The sequence below is a fragment of the Bufo gargarizans genome, chromosome 1 (assembly GCF_014858855.1).
Source record: "Bufo gargarizans isolate SCDJY-AF-19 chromosome 1, ASM1485885v1, whole genome shotgun sequence".
NCBI classification, from domain to species: domain Eukaryota; kingdom Metazoa; phylum Chordata; class Amphibia; order Anura; family Bufonidae; genus Bufo; species Bufo gargarizans.
In genome coordinates this window covers 72,607,890-72,634,481 of record NC_058080.1, presented here as the reverse complement: position 1 = coordinate 72,634,481, position 26,592 = coordinate 72,607,890, and the positions used below count along the sequence as shown (strand labels likewise).

At 43.0% G+C, this 26,592-nt stretch overlaps 1 protein-coding gene across 3 annotated transcripts in view; it reads left to right on the top strand.

The window, feature by feature from the left end:
* The window catches only part of SLC2A9 (solute carrier family 2 member 9), a 1,019,898-nt gene that overhangs the window by 444,038 nt on the left and 549,268 nt on the right, over positions 1–26,592 (top strand). For all 3 annotated transcript variants that reach the window (XM_044296370.1, XM_044296363.1, XM_044296352.1), the window contains exon 12: positions 42–169. In XM_044296370.1, the coding sequence (XP_044152305.1) occupies positions 42–169 (128 nt within the window). The remainder of the gene's footprint in view (positions 1–41; positions 170–26,592) is intronic.

Below are 26,592 nucleotides of genomic sequence, written 5' to 3'. Positions count from 1 at the left end.
ATGCATTTATACTTACATTTTGTTATCTTTTCTCATCAAAGGTGGGATCCCTTTCGTCCTGGTAGGAGAGATTTTTCAGCAGTCTCAGCGTCCCGCAGCCTTTATGATAGCTGGTTCTGTCAACTGGCTGAGCAACTTTGCGGTTGGACTTCTCTTTCCTTTAATCCAGGTAACTATAACTCTCCATGTCCACGACTGTAGCAAAAATGTAGTCTCAGGTGTTAATATACAGATTCTTGTATTGTGAAATGACCAGATAAAATACAGGTCACTGGTAAGACAGGTCATGAGCAAGGTGTTAGACACAGAGCTCTAGACTTTCACTGCCTGCAGCCACCAGATGGCGCTTGTGAGCTTACTGCATACTGTTTTATTATTTAGTTCAATGTATTATCACCTTTGCAGGAAAGTGAGCTCCCCTACTGGTGGCTACAGGCAGCCAGAATTTTATCATTTAAAGAAGCACTCTGGGATTTTTTCCAATTAATATAAATGAAAGCGGCAAATATTCCTTATGAAACATAATTTTGTTAATGATGGATCGATTACCTTTTTTCCAGACCATGAGCTCCTCTTTAAGTTCATTATACTCCCTACATGTGGCTACACTAAGTCACTTCTAATGGCCACTTCTACAGTCCCTAGCATGCCCTGTTTTCCTTACTACTGTAAATGGAGGAGTATGCCTATAAATATGAGCTATTTGTTAAAAAACGGTATAATTATGCAGGTGTAGACATACAATGACGCAAAGAAAAACAACTATATCGATAGCAAAACATGTAGTGCACCCCATGTAGAAATATATCTTTATTAGTCCATAAAACACATCGTAAAAACAATTAATTGCATTGACACACCACAAGCCACAAAGGGGCCATTAGGGGTCGCCTGTAGTAACATATACAAAGTCTACTAAGGGAAAATATGCACAAAAGGCAAAAACTATATGGTATTCTCCCAAAACATAGACAAAAAAGTGTATATAACGCAATATAATACAGACCCAGATAGGCAACGCTCAACAACACTGACATGAAATGAACACTGACAGAGACACGTAGGAGAGAGAAACAGAGAGGAGCAGAGAGGGACTAGTGACGGGGACATCGTCCTGTAATTTGTAGGGAAGCAGGGTGAGACTGGCCTCCGGTGAACACAGTAAGCTCTGGAGCCAGAGAGTTGTCAGAATCAGGGGCTGTCAGAAACATAGTGCAGAGAATACAAAGGCAGAACTTTTTGGACCACTTCACAAGTCACAGTAATTGTGACTGATGGCACAAAATATGGAGGGCTTCTTTAGGTTGATGCCTACAAAGTGGATGTGAAGTGCTAAACCTCCTGAAATTAATCAGCAGAACAGACAAGAACAGCTAAAGGCTACATTCACACGACCGTTGTTTGTTTTGCGCTCCGCAAATTGCGGATCCGCAAAACACGGATGGCGTCCGTGTGCGTTCCGCAATTTGCGAACGGCACGGGCAGCCATTAATATAACTGCCTATTCTTGTCCGGAAAAAACGAACAAGAATGGGACAGGTTATCTTTTTTTTTGCGGACCGCGGAACGGAGCAACGGATGCATGTAGCCAAAGGCAGACTTTCCAGGATGATTCATAGTCAAATCATCAGGGTCTGCAACAAGAACAATGGCTGTGCGCACATACAGTGTCATGATGTCATGTTCATCATCTATCACCTTTGCACAGCCAGGGGAGCACCTTTAATGAGGTGAGGTGCCTCAGGTGGCACTATCCAGAAGAAAGTGGGGGGTAGTGTCAATCTGAAAAAGTATAATGACAGCGCAGTAGACAATGCACAAATAAAAGACTTGCCTCCCCATCAGGACATGCCGCACAGACAGGCACTGCTCTGATGACTGGAGCGGCACGTCCTGACAGACAGCTGCAGCCCTGTGCTATATGCCCACGGCCACCGCTCTTATCCAGTTCACAGCGAGCGCAGTACCAAGAACAGTCTATATATAATGTATGGTGCTGTACTTGGCTTACTATGAAGAGGCCATGGTTCCTGGATGAGCAAACAGCTGATCAGTCGGGGTCCTGAGAGTCAGACCACCACCAATCTGATATTGATGACCTATGCTAAGAATACGTTATCAATATTTAACACACAGAAAACCCCTATAAGGCAGACTTATCATCTGACAAATGTTCTTATACCATTCTTTAATGTAATGATGTAATAATGCTGATTGCTCCTCAACCTTCCCTTTGCTGACCACTGACAGTGACCTGCCAAATACCACTAAACGGGAATGATTTTCAATGTAAAAAAAATTGTTCCCACAGTTTTAGTATTAATATGACCATTGTATTATCTAGTAGTGGATGTTGTCTGCTTTCTACATTTTAAAGGCTACAGACACCTTTGACATGGAAAGAATGATTTTACCTATGTTAGTCGTTACCTTGACAATAAAAAGTTTCATCAGGTTTCAGTCTGAACTCTTCATTCTTTCATTCATTTTCACACCCCCTGAAAGTTTACAACCTGTTCCTAGTTACAGACTATGCCAGATCTGAAATCTCTGTACTGTATCTATGATGCTGCTGTCTTCCCTAGCTCTCATGTCAGTACACACTTCATTCCTAGACTGATTTCTCCTTCTACAGCTCATAATTATTCATACCCCTGTCAAATTTTGACTTAAAGTTACTTTTATTCAACCAGAAAGTAATTTTTTTTTACGGGAAATGACATGGGTGTCTCCGAAAAGATAATAAGACTATGTACAAGAGGCATTATTGTGAGGGAAAAAAAACATTTCTCATCTTTATTTACATTTGAACAAAAAATACAAGATGTTCCGCACTGTGGAAAATCTCAGAGGACGTGGTCGAAAGCCAAAAATGACACCTGTGCTGGCCAGGAGGATAGTTAGGTGAAAAAGAATCCATGGATCACCACCAAGGCCATCCTGGTGAATCTGGGCTCTGCTGGTGGCAATGTCTCAAGGCAGACAATCTAACGGACACTGCACACTGCTGACCAAGGAGGACGCCACTTCTCCAGATAAGGCACACAAAGGCTTGCTTGGCCATTGCAAAAGCTCATCTGGACAAAGAAGACTTCTGGTCTTCTGTGTTATGGTCAGATGAAACACAAATTTAATTGTTTGGTCACAATGATGTTTTCTTCATTTGGCATAAAAAAAGAGAAGCCTTCAACCCAAAGAACACCATCCCCACTGTCAAACATGGTGGTGGGACCCTAATGCTTTAGGGGTGTTTTTTCAGCCAATAGACTAGGGAACCTAATCACAGTAAACAGCACCATGAAAAAAGAGCAATACATGAGGATTCTCAACAACAACATCAGGCAGTCTGCAGAGAAACTTGGCCTTGGGCACCAGTGGACATTTCAGCATGACAAGAAGAGTGGTGAAGAAATGGTTAGCAGACAACAACATTAACATTTTGGAGTGGCCCAGCCAGAGTCCAGACTTGAATCCAATTGAGAAAGAGAATCTGTGGATGGAGCTAAAGATCAGGGTGATGGCAAGAAGACCCTCCAACCTGAAAGATTTGGAGTTCATTGCTAAAGATGAATGGGCAAAAATACCGTCTACATCAGTGCTGGTCAGCACAAGAAGGGGAACATCTTTCATGAGCTGTAGAAAGAGAAATCAGTCTAGGAATGAAGTGTGTACTGACACATGAGAGCTAGGGAAGACAGCAGCATCATAGATACAGTACAGAGATTTCAGATCTGGCATAGTCTGTAACTAGGAACAGGTTGTAAACTTTCAGGGGGTGTGAAAATGAATGAAAGAATGAAGAGTTCAGACTGAAACCTGATGAAACTTTTTATTGTCAAGGTAACGACTAACATAGGTAAAATCATTCTTTCCATGTCAAAGGTGTCTGTAGCCTTTAAAATGTAGAAAGCAGACAACATCCACTACTAGATAATACAATGGTCATATTAATACTAGAAGCTGTGGGAACAATTTTATTTACATGGAAAATCATTCCCGCTTAGTGGTATTTGGCAGGTCACTGTCAGTGGTCAGCAAAGGGAAGGTTGAGGAGCAATCAGCATTATTACATCATTACATTAAAGAATGGTATGAGAACATTTGTCAGATGATAAGTCTGCCTTATAGGGGTTTTCTGTGTGTTAAATATTGATAACGCACTCTTAGGATAGGTCATCAATATCAGATTGGTGGTGGTCTGACTCTCAGGACCCTGACTGATCAGCTGTTTGCTCATCCAGGAACCATGGCCTCTTCATAGTAAGCCAAGTACAGCACCATACATTATATATAGACTGTTCTTGGTACTGCGCTCGCTGTGAACTGGATAAGAGCAGTGGCAGTGGGCATATAGCACAGGGCTGCAGCTGTCTGTCAGGACGTGCCGCTCCAGTCATCAGAGCAGTGCCTGTCTGTGCGGCATGTCCTGATGGGGAGGCAAGTCTTTTATTTGCGCATTGTCTACTGCGCTGTCATTATACTTTTTCAGATTGACACTACGCCCCGCTTTCTTCTGGATAGTGCCACCTGAGGCACCTCACCTCATTAAAGGTGCTCCCCTGGCTGTGCAAAGGTGATAGATGATGAACATGACATCACTGGTGGTAGTGCTCTCCCAAGTGCTACTGCCCCTTCCAACAGCTTATCATTAGTGATGTCGCGAAAATAAAATTTTCCGTTCGCGAACGGCGAATGCGAATTTCCGCAAATGTTCGCGAACGGGCGAACCGCAATAGACATCAATAGGAAGGCGAATTTGAAAACCCACAGGTACTCTTTGTGGCCACAATAGTGATGGAAAAGTTGTTTCAAGGGGACTAACACCTGGACTGTGGCATGTCGGAGGGGGATCCATGGCAAAACTCCCATGGAAAATTACGTAGTTGATGCAGAGTGTGGTAAGTTGAAATCGCAATGCGATTTATAGAACCTGAATTAATCGCATTGCGATTTTAACTTAGAGCTTCTGCCGACTTCCGTGCTCATGGAGCGTCCCCATCACCATGGGAACGGCTCCATGCTAGAATGTACTGTCGGATTTGAGAAAGTTGTAATCGCAATGCGATTAATGCAGGTTATATTAATTGCATTGCGATTACAACTTAGAGCTGGGTTCCTAATGGTTGTATTGCTAGAATTGACAACGAATATAGCACTATATTCTCAATCTTCGTTATATTCTATCAATATAACCATTAGGAACCCAGCTCTAAGTTGTAATCGCAATGCGATTAATATAACCTGTATTAATCACATTGCGATTACAACTTTGCGACACTGCAGCTTCAGAATTAATCTAAGATGGATGCTGTCCCTAAGATGGATGCTGTCCTTGCTTTTTGATAGGCGGTGGGAGGGTCTGGGAGGGAGGGTCTGCTGATTGGCTGGAATGTGTCTGCTGACTGTGAGGTACAGGGTCAAAGTTTGCTCAATGATGACGTATAGGAGGCGGCGAACGCGAACAAGCTATGTTCGCCGGGAACTATTCGCCGGCGAATAGTTCGGGACATCTCTTCTCATCATCAAGGGTGTCAGGAGTTGATCGCCCACTGAGGACATGTAGATGACCTACTTTATGCTGAGGACAGGTTCTCAATTCTAACTCCTGGAAAAAAGGTTAGTAAATCATGACTCATTAGTATTGTGCCCAAAAATGGGGTGCACTGAAACTGCAGATATTGTTTGCTTGTTTCTCGTACCACAGACCGGCCGCAGGCGACTATAACTTCTTTAGCTATAAATGTCCTGCCTGCTCCCTGTTTAATGACAGACGTGACCTCTACAGATATTGTACTTAGCAAGTATACTACTGAGACCAAAATCCATTATTTTATAAAATCATCTAACACTCATTTTGTACGTAATAAAGGTCTTTCTATTTTTATCATGTCTAGTGGTGAGCAGCCATTCAGACGAAATGGGTAATTCACTGTAAAATGAAAAGCAGAGTTATTATGTCCATCTCATAGATTCTGGGTAATTTAGACATGTTAGTATGAAATGTTCAAAATGATATATATTAGCCCGGTTTAGAATGACTTACAAAAAGTATGCTGGAGTAGTTCTAAAGCAATATCCATTAGGATATACAAATTGAATTGCTAATAATGTGAATATTGCCAGGCATTTAGCTTTATGGGGAGCATCCAGGAGTGTAAAAGTAACCAGGGTGCCCCCTAGCAAAACTGACACCCTGCTCCGTCATCAGCAGATTCAGCAGCAAATCAGAACATTGAAACCTTACGAATATTGTGGTACACACTGATGTTTAGTGCAGGGATAAGGCTTGCCGTGATTTTGCAGTACAGGAGTAAAGTAAACACAGTGATGTCACAGTACAAACATAATGCACACAGTGATGTCACAGTACAGAGATAATGCACACAGTGATGTCACAGTAAAGAGATATTAAAAATAGTGATGTCACAGTACAGAGATAATGCACACAGTGATGTCACAGTAAAGAGATATTAAAAATAGTGATGTCACAGTACAGAGATAATATACACAGTGATGTCACAGTACAGAGATAATGCACACAGTGATGTCACAGTACAGAGATAATGCACACAGTGATGTCACAGTAAAGAGATATTAAAAATAGTGATGTCACAGTACAGAGATAATAATATGCAAATTGTGGCACACAGTGTGCCACAATTTGCATATTACTGAACACGACTACACAGTCCTTGCTGGCACCAGTAATCAGAGTGTGCGGTGCTCCAATTTCAATATTATAGTACAGTGATAATAAATACAGTGATGTCACAGCACAGGGATTATAAACACAGTGATGTCACAGCACAGGGATTATAAACACAGTGATGTCACAGTACAGAGATAATAAACACAGTGATGTCACAGTACAGAGATAATAAACACAGTGATGTCACAGTACAGAGATAATGCACACAGTGATGTCACAGTACAGGGATAATAAACACAGTGATGTCACAGTACAGGGATAATAAACACAGTGATGTCACAGTACAGAGATAATATACACAGTGATGTCACAGTACAGGGATAATAAACACAGTGATGTCACAGTACAGGGATAATGCACACAGTAATGTCACAGTACAGAGATAATAATCACAGTGATGTCACAGTGCAGGGATAATAAACACAGTGATGTCACAGTACAGAGATAATAATCACAGTGATGTCATAGTGCAGGGATAATAAACACAGTGATGTCACAGTACAGGGATAATAAACACAGTGATGTCACAGTACAGGGATGATAAACATAGTGATGTCACAGAACAGGGATAATAAACACAGTGATGTCACAGTACAGGGATGATAAACACAGTAATGTCACAGTACAGGGATAATAAACACAGTGATGTCACAGTACAGGGATAATAAACACAGTGATGTCATAGTGCAGGGATAATAATCACAGTGATGTCACAGTACAGGGATGATAAACACAGTGATGTCACAGAACAGGGATAATAAACACAGTGATGTCACAGTACAGGGATGATAAACACAGTAATGTCACAGTACAGGGATAATAAACACAGTGATGTCACAGCACAGGGATAATAAACACAGTGATGTCACAGTACAGGGATAATAAACACAGTGATGTCACAGTACAGAGATAATAAACAGTGATGTCATAGTGCAGGGATAATAATCACAGTGATGTCACAGTACAGGGATAATAAACACAGTGATGTCACAGTACAGGGATAATAAGCACAGTAATGTCACAGTACAGGTTAATAAACACAGTGATGTCAGAGTACAGGGATAATAAGCACAGTGATGTCACAGAACAGGGCTAATAAGCACAGTGATGTCACAGTACAGGGATAATATACACAGTGATGTCACAGTACAGGGATAATGCACACAGTAATGTCACAGTACAAGTTAATAAACAGTGATGTCACAGTACAGGGGTAATAAACAAACACAGTAATGTCACAGTACAGGTTAATAAACACAGTGATGTCACAGCATAGGTATAATAAACACAGTGATGTCATAGTACAGGGTCAGGGATAATAAACACTGTGCTGTCACAGTGCAAGGATAATGCGCAAAATGATGTCACAGTAAAGGGATAATTTATGCAGTGCTGTTACAGTAGCGGAATAAAACACATCATGATATCATAACATAGGAATAATTAGGGTTGAGTGAATTGAGGTTAACAAAGTGGATTTCAATCCGAATTTCAGGAGAAATTTGATTAGTCATGAAGCCGAATTTCCTCACTTCGTGGTATGAATAAATTTTTCCAGAAATCGCTTTAAAAAACAAAAAAATACATACTCACCTCACTCATCCATTTGCTCATGGAGAGGCCTTTGTGGCCATCTTGACTGAAGAAAACGCGCCAAATCTCGCACGCATTGACGTGTGATGTCAGCACGTCCTCGCGCTGGCCGGGTGTGGTGACGTCATCATGTCAGCGTGTGTGAGATTTGGTGCGTTTCTTCAATGATGGCCACAACGGCCTGTTCGCGAGCAAATGGATGGGGTGTGTATTATTTCGTTTTTAAGCCCTGATTAATTAGGCCTCAATGTGACTGTCAGATGACGCAATCAGGGTTAAATGCAGCACCTGAAGGGTTTAATGGAATGCGATTCGAGAAGTAATTCATAATGAATAGAATTTCTTTGTGAACTTCGGCGAAGCAGCCGAATCAAACTTTTATTCATCACTAGGAATAATGTCCATGTACAGTGTGACTCCATATGAAAAAGAAATAATGATGTCACATGCCGGTATAATGAACACATGATATCACATCACAGTAATAGTACACAGTAATGTTGCAGAAAAGGGATATTGCACACAGCAGGGCGGAGAGACAGTTCAAGGTACAATAGGTAGCAGCATTCAGTTTTCCACCGTCCATCATTCCATGAGCGTTAAAGAGGTTGTCTCACTTCAGCAAATCGCATTTATTATGTAGAGGCACTTACTAATGTAATGTGATTGTCCATATTGCCTCCTTTGCTGGCTGGGTTCACTTTTCCATCACATTACACGCTGCTTGTTACCATGGTTATGACCACTCTGCAATCCAGCATTGGTGGTCGTGCTTGCACACTATAGGAAAAAGCACTGGCCTACACCCACTCCCACGGATCTGACCACCAGAGAGGCCGGAGGTTTTTCCTGTAGTGTACAAGCACGACCACCACTGATGGATTGCAGGGTGGTCATAACCATGGAAACGAGCAGTGTATAATGTGGTGAAAAATTGAATCCAACCAGCAACGGACGCAATATGGAAAATCTCAATACATTAGTAAGTGGCTTGTATTAACTTCCTCTACATAAAAAAATGCTATTTGTGGGGTTGTCCCACAAAAATATACTACAGTTTCAAACCAGCACCTACATTTGAATACTTTTGTAATTGCATGTAATTTAAAATTTAACATAGCCACTGAGTTATTCAGTAAAATGTATCTGTGTAGTGCCACCTGCTGTTTGTTTTTAGGGTCCATTCACACGTCCGTGGTGTATACACCACGCAATACACCCGGCCGGCACCCCCATAGAACTGCCTATTCTTGTCCGCAATTGCTGACAAGAATAGGACATGTTCTATTTTTTTGCGGAGCTGCGTCCCGGAAGTTTGGGATGAGGAGAACACATAGTGTGCTCTCCGCATCCCGTTCTGCTCCATTGAGAATTATTGCGGAACGGATGCAGACCCATTTGCGGACGTCTGAATGGAGCCTTAGTCTTATTTCTTTGACCTGCTCACTGAGATGGCCGCACATGCTCAGTTTCATCCTTTAACTGCCTCCTGAGCTGTGATAGGGAGAGCTGAGACACGCCCCCTGAGCTATGATAGGGAGAGCTGAGACACGCCCCCTGAGCTGCAGCAGAAAAGACACTCCCCTTGAGCAGAGCAATCTAGCAGAGCAATAAATGAGGAGATCTCTGGATCCATGTGAGGTGCAGCGCTGGTTTTAGCCCATCTGCGGCCGTCCTCCATTCATTACTATGGCACTGCCGAAAATAGCTGGCTCGGCTATTTCTGTCAGCCACGTAGAAGTGAATGGAGCGGTGGCTGCGCTTGCAGTGTGCGCTTTCCATTCATTTCTGTGGGACTTCCGCAAATAGCCAAGCGCATCGCTTGGCTATTTTCGTCAGTCTCATAGAAATGAATGGAGGGCAGCCGTGAAATGAATAGAAATGAAAGGAGGGCAGCCATCCTTCTCTTGGATCCATTCTAGAGATAAGTATGTGTCCCAGAGGGGGGACATGCACCTATTAGACATTGGAGGTATATCCTAGTGATATGCCCCCAGTGTATGAAATGGACCAACCCCTTTAAGAGTGAAGAAGGGCCCTCTTAGTTATTGGGCACCAAAGTCACTGCTCTGTCTGCACACCTCCCAACCATTCCGGATCCAGTGGGACAATCCTGACTTTCTGTGGCTGTCTTGCAGTCCCGGGATGGATGAAGTATTTCCCGCTCCCAACCTGTAGTGGTGAAGCACTCCCTGCTTTACCATTTAACTCAACTGCCAGCGCTCCCCAGTAGGCACGATTTGGTCACACATTGCACTTGCTGGGCTGTGTAGGAGGCATGTGCAGGCCCAAGAATCAGCCTGTGCACTCCTCCTACACAGCTCAGCAAGCACAATGTGTGTGTGACCACATTGTGTTTTTTGGGGAGGGCAGGATGTGCTCCAATCATCGGGGGGACAGTGAGTATTTATTGTTTTGTTAAATAAATACTGTGAACGGGGGCACAGTGTGGGCATAGCTACTGAGAGGGGACACTAATGAAAGGGGGGGGGGAATAACTACTGTGAAAGGGCACAATGTGGACATAACTACTGGGAATGGGGCACAATGTGGACATAATTACTGAAAGGTGCCACAATGGTGGGGATAACTACTGTGAGATGACACTAATAAAAGAGGGGTATAACTACTGTGAAACGGAACAATATGGTCATAACTAATGGGAAGGGGGCACAATGTGGGCATAACTACTGAGAGGGGGCACAATGTAGGCAACACTACTGTGTGGGCAGACAATATGGGCACAACTATAGTGTGGGGGCACTAACAGGGGCATAACTACTGTATAGGGCCACAAAGGGGAAATATTTACCATGTGGAGGCACTAAGTAGACTAGGTGGGATTGAGAGTGTATAAATAAGCATTGGGCAGAGTTATCGGCGCGGTTTAGTATATAAAAAATGGCCACAGGACACTATGCTATTGTCCCTGTTTGTGATTTTAAAAAGTTGGGATGTATTTGTCGGCTACACTGGTAATTACACCCATGGGTGCATCTCTCTCCACACCATGGCCTCTCTGATCCTTAGATGAAGAGGACGAAAGTTCCAGTTTACATTGTGCTTATTAAGGGCTGTTGGTTGTGTTATTGGATTTTAGCACAAATCATTCTGTATACATAGAGGGCCATCACATACAAACCATGATGGTACCTCAGGGCCCTCCACGTCAAATAATTCTGAGGGCCACATCAGGCCTCCAACAATCCTACATTATAGTATGAATTGTGTTTTTTTTTACCTTGGGGAAAGACTTTCCAGCAGCTGCCCCAATGTCATTACATTTCCTAGCATTTCAGAGTGGATCTAAACCTTTCAGTGTGTCTCAGAGGCAAATTAGAGTCCTTTATGGGAATGAGCTTCTGGCTCCCCAGGTACACGGCTGTCTTTAAATTACCTATTGGCAATCCAACCTTACTTTCTGACTTCCCACTACAGTAACTAAACAAACAGGTATTATAGCTGTAGTCTACATTATGTCCTCATAGTTTGATAGCGTCATATTATTAAAATCCTTCTCTAATAATCCAGCTTTTATGTTCAAAAGTTTATGGTCTGGTTTATTGATTGAGTCTGTATGGCTCTGTGTTCCAGGTGCCCCTTGTCTTTGGTCTGGCTTTAGCTTGGGGCTATGCCCCTATTTTTCCCAAGTTTACAATGCAGTTTCTGTGACACGCTGTTTCCCTGCAAAGCAGCGCTTGTAACAGTTTGTCTCTCTCTCCATAAAACAGCTCTTGTAGCAGGTTGTCTCACTCTCCACAAAGCTGCTCTTGTAACAGGTGGTCTCGCTTTTCACCAAGTAGATCTTGTAGCAGTTCGTCTTGCTCTCCACCAAGCAGCTTTTGTAGCAGTTTGCCTCGCTTTCCACCAAGCAGCTCTTGTAGCAGGTCCCCTCGCTCTCCACCAAGCAGCTCTTGTAGCAGGTCGCCTCGCTCTCCACCAAGCAGCTCTTGTAGCAGGTCGCCTCGCTCTCCACCAAGCAGCTCTTGTAGCAGGTCGCCTCGCTCTCCACCAAGCTGCTCTTGTAGCAGGTCGCCTCGCTCTCCACCAAGCAGCTCTTGTAGCAGGTCGCCTCGCTCTCCACCAAGCAGCTCTTGTAGCAGGTCGCCTCGCTCTCCACCAAGCAGCTCTTGTAGCAGGTCGCCTCGTTCTCCACCAAGCAGCTCTTGTAGCAGGTCGCCTCGCTCTCCACCAAGCAGCTCTTGTAGCAGTTCGCATCACTCTCCATCAAGAAGCTCTTGTAGCAGGTCGCCTCGCTCTCCACCAAGAAGCTCTTGTAGCAGGTCGCCTCGCTCTCCACCAAGAAGCTCTTGTAGCAGGTCGCCTCACTCTCCACCAAGCAGCTCTTGTAGCAGGTCGCCTCGCTCTCCACCAAGCAGGTCGCTTCGCTCTCCACAAAGTCTAGACACCAGGAGCTACTCTGCACACGTGCCCAAACAGGAACAGCTCAATAGATTTCTATCTGACACATATCTTAAAATTGGTGAGGAAATGAAACATAAAGCATGTTAGAAAGTTGCAGAGCTTCTCCATAATACAGTGATTTTAAAGGATATTCTCATCTAGCCACAATATAGATTCAGGATATCATGGCCACATTTTTCTATGATCCCTAAACAAGGGATATAACCATGTTGTCTGCAGTGCTCCAAATCTTAAAATTTAGTCTAGGGGCAATAGAAGAAAAGTCATGACTCATGGTAGTATCTGAGTCTATCCTCTTCTGACCCCAAACGGCAGAAGATTCCTTTTATTAAGCAAAAACTTGGGTGTTACCTTTACAACCTAAAAAGACAAAATGAGCCAATAGGGTTCTGCCACACAGATCTATATGTGCACAATTAAGAGGCAAAGCAAAGGTATTCCTTTATCTGAAATGAGGAGACTATATGCAGCTCATACAAGTATATGCCTAGGTTATATCTGGTATGTCCTGTATTTATATATGATTCAGAAAAAAATTATGTTCAATGTCCAAAGCGAATAGAAAAACAAGATTTAATTATGTTTAATTAATCTTACTATATCAAGGTCAATCGGAGACCTGCACCAATCTCTAGAATGGTAGTCCCTCGAACCAGCCCGAGTCTGTCCGGCACAGAAGTGAGTGAGAGATAAGGAAAAAGAGTTGCACAGTAAGCTTGGCTGTTTCCATCAACTTGGTCATCTATCACTGTGGCCAGCATGGCGGTGTGAGGCAGGACAGTATCGGAGGAACCACTTACGGCATATCAAAAAGATTAACTTGGTCACCTTTTGAAGCCTGGATGCTGTGACCTGCAGGATAGGGTGAGGTGGGATGGGGTCAGCCAACCCATTTTATAAATATACCATAAATGAGTTTAGAATACCACTTTAAAGGGGTTGTGTAGAGTGTTTAAGTTATCCTCTATCCCCTGTGAATAGGAGATAACGTAAAGACTTGGCACTACCCCTTAATGCTTTATTTATGTGAAATCAGAAAACATCTTTATTGGATCTGATGACAGATTTTCCTTGAAGGAGTTGATTTTGTTTTTCAGTCCAAATCTTGTCCAAGGACTATGTCTCATACTGCAGCTCATCTCCAAGTGAATTGGCTGAGCTGTAATATCAGGTAGAGCTTGTAGACAAGGGTGACGCTATTTTTCTAATTTCATGCAAATTTTTTGAGCGTGCATATACTTTTCAAAAATGTTTGACATTTCATAGTGACATACAAAAGGTTTTAATCAATGGAGTCTGAGCACTGAAACCCCCAGATCACTAAGGAGACAGAAGCATTTGCATAGAGCAGTGGTGGCGATTCTATGGCACGGGTGTCAGAGGCGGCACTCAGAGCCCTCTCTGTGGGCACCCGCACCCTGGAAAAGGTCTATGGTGTACCAATATGCCTTAAACTTTTCCTGCCATTTATCAGTGCCGGGCGCACTATGAACAGCACAGGCAGCGCACTGAATGTAGACAGGTTATTATAGCTAAAAGATAAAGTACATGGAAGATATACTATACTGGACTGTAGTAGTCAGGTTAAATTGCCGTGTTGGGACTTTGCAATAAATAAGTGGGTTTTGGGTTTTGGGTACTCGGACTGTAAAAGGTTCGCCACCACTGGCATAGAGCATTGTCTCTCCTAGCTGCTAGAAACAGACTCAATAGAAAGTCTATGAGTCTTTCACCAGTTTGTCTCCAGCAGTGAGGAGAGACAGAACTCTGGGTGAACACTTCTATCACCTTGTTTAAGTGATAAGCAGAGGTTTAAAAACTCAGGTCCCACTGATCAAAATCGTTGATATGCTACAATGACATATCAAAGTTTTATAAAAGTACAGGTACACTTTAAATGGTCATTGTCATTTCAACAAACTTGTCATAAATCAATAGTACAGGCGAATATAAGAAACTTTGTAATATATCTCATCAGTGAAAAAATTATTTTCTCTATCTAGTAGCTCATTCTTCCTCCAGTCTCCATAGACTTTCAGGGATAGCATATGTCTCTGTCTCTTATGATAAGCTCTCTGTCTATGTCACTGAGCCTACACTGAGATGACTGCCATCTTGTCTCTTAAGACATATTCAGCAAAGAATGTTAGTTTAGCAAGAGGGGTTGGCGAAAATGAGCAATTTTTTGTATAAAATATATTGTAAAGTTTCTTGTTTTCACCTGTACTATTGATCTGTAAAGTTTGTTAAAATGACAGTGACCATTTAATATAGCATTTTACGGTAACTAAACACATCACCACTTTTTACACACATATATATATATATATATATTTATTTATATAAGCATATATTATATAAGCATATATTTTGTCAATGCACCAAGTGTCAGTGAATTTGCACTTTAACAAATGGGATCAACTTTATGTTACATTTTTCTGTTCGCAGCTCATAAGCCATTATTACTGGATTTTTTTTTCCCCATCTCCACTCAGCCTAAGATAATTATCCGGTAGATAAGTATGTAATAAATCAGGACAAATAATGAGGGCTCCGGCACATGTACTGTAATCATTGTTATTTACCAAGTGCGGAGAGTTGACCTCTGTGTCCTACAGAGCTATTTATTGAATGCACATATTTCAATGCATGTGCCTCTTCATTTTTTTTTAAATAAGAAAACACAACATAATTAGGTGGTGAGCATCTACTCTGCAAGTGTATTCTATCATCTATGTTCATGTGGCTATTACGGGTAAAAGGCGTAACAAGTATTCGTCATTATACTTTAACATGTGTTCATTAAAGTACATAGGAGAATTTATCATCTACAGTATGTAGCACTGACAGCGACACAAAAGGAAAAAGTGTAAGCGGAAAGAAAAAGGAAAATAGAAGCAAGGGTTCATGCACATAGTTATATTATGGCTCTGTTTGTTATGGAGTTACAGTACCATGAAGGTACATCAAGATTCTTCCGTATACCTCAAATTTCATACAGAGGCATACTAATGTTTTTTCTGTCTGATTTTGTATGAATCAAACAGATATTAGTGGCATGTGCCATGAGACTTCACATCCACAGATGTATTCTGCCTTTATGTTCAGTACCCATCAGAGCCTTGCGGCATAACACTGGCTATACAGCTCTGTAATAGGGAGACATCCAGACTCCATGGACTGCCATACAAGCTCCATGATCATGGGTCTGCTATGTGCAGTGGCCCTCAGAAATGAAAAGGAGAGTGGGAGTGGCGAGAGAAGAGAGAGAGGATGATAGAGTAAGGAGGGAGAGGAACGATGGGTAAGAAGTGGGAGGAGAGGAGTAGTGAGCAGAGTAGATGGTAGATGAAGGAAGGGCAAGTGATTGGAGGAGAGATGAGATGAGGAAAAGAGTGGAAAGAGGAAAAACAGGAAGGAAGGCGGAAGAGAAAAGAAATTAAAGGGGTTGTACAAAAATGTTTACCGTCCCCAGGCAGTCTCTCATTCCCGCAGACAGAAAAAATGACCACTCAGCCAATTATTGCCCTCGGCGGTGATCCACCTAACCCACCATTCTGAGCTGGAAAACACCTTTAACCCAAACAATGATCATCCTGAACACTGTTCAGGCAAGAAACCGCAATACTGTTCTTAAAGAACACTGTTTGGGGCTGTGTGGATGCAGAATGTGGGCCAGTACTCAATATATCTTAGGCCATGATTGGGCCACAATTTTGGTCTTGATTCAAAGTTGGAAACCTAAGCTTTACAATAAGATGGCGGCATTAGCCAAAATACTTGACAAGTTACAGCTCTTGAATGAAAGAACAAACACCAGCGGCTCACCCTCTCACCTTAAATGGATGAGGTGCTCACCTAAAGCGGCCCACCCTTAGGTCCAAAAAGCGTAAACTGTGTATATATAAATAGGGGCACACTGCAAATGGGAGTACTAAATCCACTAGGCGGATGCAATTTATGAAAAAGTACAAATTAAAATGCTAACACATAAAATACTATAATAGGCAACGTGGTGTATACCATACAACCTCCAGCACACAAACCCCAAAGCATCCTAAACTGGCTGTACAATCCCTTTCTGTCACCACCAGACATCTGAGAAGCTCTGACAGACGTTCTTCAGAACCTCCTCCTTGAGGTTCCTTTTGTTTTGCTTTCGTTTTCTCATCTCGTTAACCTCTCTCAGCTGTCATGTAGTTGCACTGATTGCATCCCTTTAAATCCCTTCCCATACTGCATCACTTTGCAGTTTATACAACTTCCTGGAGTGTGTGCATGCTGGATGCTACTACTGAGTCTTCTACAGATAAGTTTTGTTCATTCATTTGTGTTTTCCTGTTTGCTGGATACCAGGTGACCCTGACTTCCTCCGTATCAAGTGTAGGGAGCCGGTGGTCATGTCCCCTCACTATTATAGGGTGTTCAGGTGTTATACAGTCGAGGAACGAGGATATGCGATCATCTACTATTGAGATTTTTGCATAGGCTCAGCAGTTAGGGAGAGAGCCAGGTCTGTTGCAGGGCTCTCCCTTTGGTTCCTTAGTTTTGGATCCAGTCAGTCGGATCTTCATTTTGTGTCTTCTAGTTTTCTGTACACCTTCCGTGAGACTTTCCTTATTCCAGGAGAAATGCTTCTAGGATCGTCCAGCTTAGGCAAAACGTCAATCGACTAGTGCATTCAACCTGCCGAATTTGGTGTGTGCAGGTGACTATAACACTGTGGACGACTATATCATCATTACATTCAAAGTCCAGGTATAATCCAGTACGTGCTTTAATTAGATCAATAAACAGTCACTGGTACCTTAGAAGCTGCTACAGCAGCTGTGCCTGCAAGTGCACAAAAGAATCGGCAGCACTCCTAAATAGGAGCTGGGTCTTACCCTTCTTCACTGCGTTGTAGCAGCTCTGGTTCCAGGCGGCCACACACCAGCGGTGTCCCACGTGGTGTGCTAAACCCCTATATGGCGTCCCACGTGACCTGTTTGCTCCAGAGATCGAATGGAGCTGAAGTGACGTCACTGGTAAGCGACGATTTTCCGGATCGAATGTCTTCGAATTTTCCGTCTTTCTCGCATTTTTCAATACTAATGACCAGAACTTGGTGTTTAGCCCCAGTATAAGCAAGAAAAGGGTGGAATTCCTGGATTTGGAGATTTGTGTACAAGCGGATAAATTATGTTGCAACACATTCTTCAAACCAGTGACTAGGAACAGCTTCATCAGATTTTCGAGTTGCCATCTGCCACGCTGGTTGACTAATGTCCCTACCAGTCAATTCCGTCGACTGAAACGGAACTGCACTGAGGACTGTAAATTTGAAAATGAAGCAGAATGTTTAAAACAACAGTTCCTGGAGAGGGACTATCCAGCGCAGGAAAGAAAATAATTCTTTACCGATGGGGTCCCTCAACTACAGGATGAAACTCTGAGAATAGTTTTACCATTTAACTCTCAGTATAGGACAATAGAGAAAATAATAAGACATTGGGGCCATTTATTAAATGATAAATGGATAGGTCCTGTTTTAAGTAAAGCCCCAAAGATCACCTACACCAGAGCAGGAAATCTGGCAGGCAAAGTAGCCCCAACAGTGAAAAGAAGAAAAAACAAGATGCAGAGTAAAAACAGTTGGTTGACAATAAATGGCTTCTTTAGGTGCGGCAGATGCGCCAATTGTAGGATCACTGCCTTCCCTAAGAAGACTATCCAAGTGCAGTCTGTATCCAATTCCTTCAGGTTGGATATACAGGAATGTTTGACATATGATTCTACTGATATTATATACATGCTGGAATGTAAATGTAGAAAGCAGTATATAGGAAGAACCAAAAGAACTCTCAAGAAGAGGGTAGCTGAACATATGTCAAACATTAAGAAGGGATTGGATACACATTCGTTGTCAAGACATTTTAAATTGATGCATAACTGTGATCCCACTGGTCTAAGATTCATGGCGTTGGAGAAAGTCAGCGCTGCTACAACGCAGTGAAGAAGGGTAAGACCCAGCTCCTATTAAGGAGTGCTGCCGATTCTTTTGTGCACTTGCAGGCACAGCTGCTGTAGCAGCTTCTAAGGTACCAGTGACTGTTTATTGATCAAATTAAAGCACGTACTGGATTATACCTGGACTTTGAATGTAATGATGATATAGTCCTCCACATTGTTATAGTCACCTGCACACACCACATTTGGCAGGTTTAATGCACTAGTTGATTGACGTTTTGCCTAAGCTGGACGATCCTAGAAGCATTTCTACTGGAATAAGGAAAGGGATGGTACAGCCAGTTTAGGATTGCTTTGGGGTTTGTGTGCTGGAGGTTGTATGGTATACACCACGTTGCCTATTATAGTATTTTATGTGTTAGCATTTTAATTTGTACCTTTTAATAAATTACATCCGCCTAGTGGATTTAGTACTCCCATTTGCAGTGTGCCCCTATTTATATATACACAAGTTACAGCTCTTACAGATAGTTCCCAGTGAGAACTGCAATACAGTACCTGCAGCTCTCACCCCAGATCTGATATCTACAGGTTGTATATCTCTATGTAGAAAACTGCAATCTTAGTGTTATTTTAAAACTTGGGTTTTCAGCTTTCAAACAAGACCAGGACCACATCTAGCTGATACACAGAATGACATATGAAGGCAGGGGCAGACTGGGAACTAAAAATGGCCCCATTTGGTACTCGGGTCCAAAATGATGGAAGGCAGGGCCAACACAAGTAGGCAGGACCAGCAATACCATATTGAATCACTTTATACCACCCCAACAGAGCTAGATACCACAGTCCATCACAAAATACTGCCCCTATCAACACAAAATACATCCCTAAAAACTTCCACTGTCTGGCTCTGAGGAGGGCTCCGACGGTGTCACACTGGGAGGGAAACACCACACCGAGCATAGGAGGGAAAGGGGGAACAGGGAATCAGGCCTGAGAACTAGGGACGGAAGATGGACACCTCCTAGTAAAACCCTAACCAAAATCCTGACTGACTACCAGTATGAACAGACCCCAGAGGTAGGTGTGTTCATACGCAGTAATACCTAGAGTCCTATCTAGCCCTATAGGACCCTGGTACTAATGGCAGGGACAAGACTACCTGTTCCTCCAAAAGGAAGGACAAACAGGAGTCTCCCTCGGGCCCCATAAAAACAATAGGGAAATGCAACACAGAACCCAAACAAGATACAAAAGGGAAAGGAAAGACTTAACTTCAAAGGGGCTATGGAAGCACCAGGAAAAGCTCTCTCCTCTGGTACATAACCCTTCCAGTGAACAAAATACTCAAGAGATCGACAGAGAACTCGATAGTCAATTATTTTGGTGATCTGAAATTCCAAACTACCGTACACCATGACAGGGGCGGGTGGCAAGGAAGACGGCTCCTAAGGTTCAACATATCTCTTCAACAAAGAGTTATGAAACACATTATGCATTTTCAGGGCCTGAGGAAGTTCAAGACGAAAAGCTACAGGATTAATAATGGTAGTGATCTTATATGGACCAATAAACTTTAGACCCAACTTCCAGGAAGGTACCTTCAACTTAATGTTTCTTGTGGACAGCCACATCAGAATCACCCACTCTTTTTTTTTTTTTTTTTCAATGTCTTAATCATAGCTTTTTTTTTTTTATATATATATTTTATTTATAGTGCAAAAAAACATATCCACATAACATTTATAATATTATAAAGTCTAAGATCATCCCCGGCCCACCCCATCTATTCCCCCCCCCCCCTCCCAACCTTGCAGGAGGAAAAAAAAAAAAAAAAAAAAAAAGGTACATATGCATGCATACACATATACACACACATACATACGTGCATATACATATATACACATGCACATACACATACATATACACACATAAAAAAAAAAAAAAAAAAAAAAAAAAATATATATATATATATAAAAAAAATAAATAAAAATAAATAAAATAAATGAAATCCAAATTAATTAACCATATCCCAGTCTTCCCACAGTTTACCCCATTTTAAATAGGATCCTCTTTGTTTATACAGAATCCTCTCATAGCTTTTCACTTTCTCTACCAAGGCCAGCCAATTGCTGCAATCTGGAGCGGAGGAACTAAACCATAACCTGGAAACAAGAAGCCTGGCCAAGAACATAACCTTAATCAATAATTTACGTTTTATGGGCTGATAATTAACCTCCGATAAGTCTCCCAAGACCCATATCCTGGGAGACAGAGGAACAGCAATGTTGAGTTTACGAGCCAGAGTGGTCTGGACCGATCTCCAATAGCTGCCCACCATTGGGCAGTCCCAAAACAGGTGTAAGTGGTCTGCCTCGGAGTCGCCACAGCGTGGGCAATCGGAGGAGGCTCTAAGTCCTCTTCTATATAACCACATAGGTGTCACATATATTTTGTGCAAAATGTTAAATTGTACAACAGTGTGATTAAAATTGTGTGAAACATATTTTAAACTTTCCCCTATGTTCTCCCAATCTGGGGGACCCACCTCTAAAAGTAACGAAGACCAGGACTTCTGTCCTGGTGAAAGAAGACCCAAAAAAAAATGTTTCATTAAGTGTCTATAGCAATGTGATATTTTAATTTTCGTGGCGGGTTTCTTAATAATTAAATCGTGTAAAAATTCAGGAGTATCTATAAGAAAAAGGTGACTATTCAAAGTACTAGAAAGTGCAGACCTCAATTGAAAATATGCGTACCAGGCCACCTCACTCAGAATCACCCACTCTTAGGTCCGGTCCATTTCTAAGTTTCCTGTCAGCCACACGTTTATACTTGTTGCCCATATTCATAAAGTTATTTTGAATTTTATGCTATATAGATGACAATGATGATGAAAAATGTTCCTCCTCAGGGATACTAGAAGTATCTGAACTAAAAAATGTGCCAAACTGCAGGTGAAACCCATATGCCCCCAAAAAATAGCGACTTACCAGTGGACTCCTGTCTATGATTGTTTATGACAAACTCTGCCAAAGACAAAAACGAAGATAACTCCTCCTGGTTCTCAGAGACAAAACATCTCAAGTAAGTCTCCAGACTTTGATTAGTGCGTTCCATCTGTCCGTTCGACTGAGGATGAAAAGCCGAAAAAAAGGACAGTTGAATTCCCAGTCGAGTACAGAACGCCTTCCAGAATCTGGAAACAAACTGAGTCCCACGATCCGAGACCACGTCAGAGGGAATGTTGTCAACAAACACTAGTGCAAGTGTATTAGCATTAGGTAGGCCCGGCAATGCTATAAAGTGCACCATTTTACTAAAGCGATCAACTACCACCAGAATAACTATTTCCTGAAGAATTAGGTAGATCAGTGATAAAATCCATGGATAAGTGAGTCCATGATCTAGACGGGATGGGCAATGGAAGTAGAGATCCGGAATGCCGAGTATGTGTCACCTTAGCGCGTGCACAGGTACTACAGGCTGACACATAGTCCTCAACACACTTACGCAAATCCGGCCACCAGAATATATGAAAAATGAGGTCGGCAGTGGATCTGCTCCCAGGGTGTCCCGTAAGAACCGTACAGTGATGTTTCTCAAACACCTTGTGACGCAATTCCGATGGCACAAACAGTTTCCCAGAGGGACAAGAATCCGGTGCATCTCCCTGGGCCTCTAACACCTTCACCTCTAGTTCAGGGTAAAGTGTGGATATCACTACCCCTACCGACAGTATAGGACTCGGATTTTCAAAATCACCATCTCCAGGAAAACTACGTGACAAGGCATCTGCTTTAACATTCTTAACCCCAGGTCGATAGGTGACAGTGAAATTGACTATGGTGAAAAACAAAGACCATCTGGCTTGCCTTGGGTTCAGTCATTTAGCTGACTCCAGGCAAGCCAGGTTTTTGTGATCTGTGAACACCATGATTGGATGAATCTCCCCTTCCAACCAATGACACCATTCCTCAAAAACCAACTTAATGGCCAGAGTTTTTATTTTAAGGAAAAGGCACATGGACGCCATTTACCAGGTGACGGGCCCTGCGATAAAACTGCTCTTACCCCCACCTCAGACTCGTCCACTTCCACAATAAAAGGTTGTGATTAGGGATGAGCGAACTCGAACTGTATAGTTCGGGTTCGTACCGAATTTTGGGGTGTCCGTGACACGGACCCGAACCCGGACATTTTCGTAAAAGTCCGGGTTCGGTGTTCGTCGCTTTCTTCGCGCTTTTGTGACGCTTTCTTGGCGCTTTTTGAAAGGCTGCAAAGCAGCCAATCAACAAGCGTCATACTACTTGCCCCAAGAGGCCATCACAGCCATGCCTACTATTGGCATGGCTGTGATTGGCCAGAGCACCATGTGACCCAGCCTCTATTTAAGCTGGAGTCACATAGCGCCGCCCGTCACTCTGCTCTGATTAGCGTAGGGAGAGGTTGCGGCTGCGACAGTAGGGCGAGATTAGGCAGATTAACTCCTCCAAAGGACTTGATTAACTGATCGATCTGCAGCTGTGGATCATTGAGCTGCTGATCCTCAATTGCTCACTGTTTTTAGGCTGCCCAGACCGTTTGTCAGTCACATTTTTCTGGGGTGATCGGCGGCCATTTTGTGTCTTGTGGTGCGCCAGCACAAGCTGCGACCAAGTGCATTTAACCCTCAATGGTGTGGTTGTTTTTTGGCTAAAGCCTACATCAGGGTGAAGCTGTCACACCAAGTGCATTTAACCCTCAGTAGTGTGGTTGGTCAAGCTATCACACCAAGGGCATTTAACCAGCAATAGTCTGTTCATTTTTTGGCCATATACTAAATCAGGGGCAAGCTGCGCCCGTCACCAAGTGCATTTAACCCTCAGTAGTGTGGTTGGTCAAGCTGTGACACCAAGTGCATTTAACCAGCAATAGTCTGTTCATTTTTTGGCCATATACTACATCAGGGGCAAGCTGCGCCCATCACCAAGTGCATTTAACCAGCAATAGTGTGGTTATTTTTTGGCCATATCCCAGTCTAATTCTGTCACTAAATCCATACCGGTCACCCAGCGCCTAAATACTAGGCCTCAAATTTATATCCCGCTAAATCTCTCGTTACCGCTGTCCTGTTGTGGCTGGGAAAGTTATTTAGTGTCCGTCAAAGCACATTTTTTGTTCTGGGTTGAAATACAATTCCCAATTTAGCAATTTAAAAATTTAGTGGTTTCTGCTGTATCAGAGCTATTTGAAATCTATCCCTAAAAGGGTATATAATATTCAAGGTGCACATAGGGTCATTCAGAATAACTTCACACACCCGCTACTGTGCATTTCCAAGTCTAATTCTGTCACTAAACCCATACCTGTCACCCAGCGCCTAAATACTAGGCCTCAAATTTATATCCAGCTAAATCTGTCCTTAGTGCTGTAGCTGGGCGAGTTATTTAGTGTCCGTTCAAGCACATTTCTTGTTCTGGGTTGAAATACAATTCCCAATTTAGCAATTTCATAATTTAGTGGTTTCTGCTATATCAGAGCTATTTGAAATCTATCCCTAAAAGGGTATATAATATTCAAGGTGCACATTGGGTCATTCAGAATAACTTCACACACACCCGCTACTGTGTATTTCCAAGTCTAATTCTGTCACTAAACCCATACCTGTCACCCAGCGCCTAAATACTAGGCCTCAAATTTATATCCTGCTAAATCTCTCGTTAGTGCTGTAGCTGGGCGAGTTATTTAGTGTCCGTTCAAGCACATTTCTTGTTCTGGGTTGAAATACAATTCCCAATTTAGCAATTTCATAATTTAGTGGTTTCTGCTATATCAGAGCTATTTGAAATCTATCCCTAAAAGGGTATATAATATTCAAGGTGCACATTGGGTCATTCAGAATAACTTCACACACACCCGCTACTGTGTATTTCCAAGTCTAATTCTGTCACTAAACCCATACCTGTCACCCAGCGCCTAAATACTAGGCCTCAAATTTATATCCTGCTAAATCTCTCGTTAGTGCTGTAGCTGGGCGAGTTATTTAGTGTCCGTTCAAGCACATTTCTTGTTCTGGGTTGAAATACAATTCCCAATTTAGCAATTTCATAATTTAGTGGTTTCTGCTATATCAGAGCTATTTGAAATCTATCCCTAAAAGGGTATATAATATTCAAGGTGCACATTGGGTCATTCAGAATAACTTCACACACACCCGCTACTGTGTATTTCCAAGTCTAATTCTGTCACTAAACCCATACCTGTCACCCAGCGCCTAAATACTAGGCCTCAAATTTATATCCTGCTAAATCTCTCGTTAGTGCTGTAGCTGGGCGAGTTATTTAGTGTCCGTTCAAGCACATTTCTTGTTCTGGGTTGAAATACAATTCCCAATTTAGCAATTTCATAATTTAGTGGTTTCTGCTATATCAGAGCTATTTGAAATCTATCCCTAAAAGGGTAGATCATATTGAAGGTGCACATTGGGTCATTCAGAATAACTTCACACACACACGCTTCTGTGCATTTCCAAGTCTAATTCTGTCACTAAATCCATACCGGTCACCCAGCGCCTAAATACTAGGCCTCAAATTTATATCCCGCTGAATTTGAATACAATACATTGGGCCAAATAATATATTTGTTGTTGTGGTGAACCATAACAATGAGAAAAACATCTAGTAAGGGACGCGGACGTGGACATGGTCGTGGTGGTGTTAGTGGACCCTCTGGTGCTGGGAGAGGACGTGGCCGTTCTGCCACATCCACACGTCCTAGTGTACCAACTACCTCAGGTCCCAGTAGCCGCCAGAATTTACAGCGATATATGGTGGGGCCCAATGCCGTTCTAAGGATGGTAAGGCCTGAGCAGGTACAGGCATTAGTCAATTGGGTGGCCGACAGTGGATCCAGCACGTTCACATTATCTCCCACCCAGTCTTCTGCAGAAAGCGCACAGATGGCGCCTGAAAACCAACCCCATCAGTCTGTCACATCACCCCCATGCATACCAGGGAAACTGTCTCAGCCTCAAGTTATGCAGCAGTCTCTTATGCTGTTTGAAGACTCCGCTGGCAGGGTTTCCCAAGGGCATCCACCTAGCCCTTCCCCAGCGGTGAAAGACATAGAATGCACTGACGCACAACCACTTATGTTTCCTGATGATGAGGACATGGGAATACCACCTCAGCATGTCTCTGATGATGACGAAACACAGGTGCCAACTGCTGCGTCTTTCTGCAGTGTGCAGACTGAACAGGAGGTCAGGGATCAAGACTGGGTGGAAGACGATGCAGGGGACGATGAGGTCCTAGACCCCACATGGAATGAAGGTCGTGCCACTGACTTTCACAGTTCGGAGGAAGAGGCAGTGGTGAGACCGAGCCAACAGCGTAGCAAAAGAGGGAGCAGTGGGCAAAAGCAGAACACCCGCCGCCAAGAGACTCCGCCTGCTACTGACCGCAGCCATCTGGGACCGAGCACCCCAAAGGCAGCTTCAAGGAGTTCCCTGGCATGGCACTTCTTCAAACAATGTGCTGACGACAAGACCCGAGTGGTTTGCACGCTGTGCCATCAGAGCCTGAAGCGAGGCATTAACGTTCTGAACCTGAGCACAACCTGCATGACCAGGCACCTGCATGCAAAGCATGAACTGCAGTGGAGTAAACACCTTAAAACCAAGGAAGTCACTCAGGCTCCCCCTGCTACCTCTTCTGCTGCTGCCGCCTCGGCCTATTCTGCTGCTGCCGCCTCGGCCTCTTCCTCCGCCTCTGGAGGAACGTTGGCACCTGCCGCCCAGCAAACAGGGGATGTACCACCAACACCACCACCACCACCTCCGTCACCAAGCGTCTCAACCATGTCACACGCCAGCGTTCAGCTCTCCATCTCACAAACATTTGATAGAAAGCGTAAATTCCCACCTAGCCACC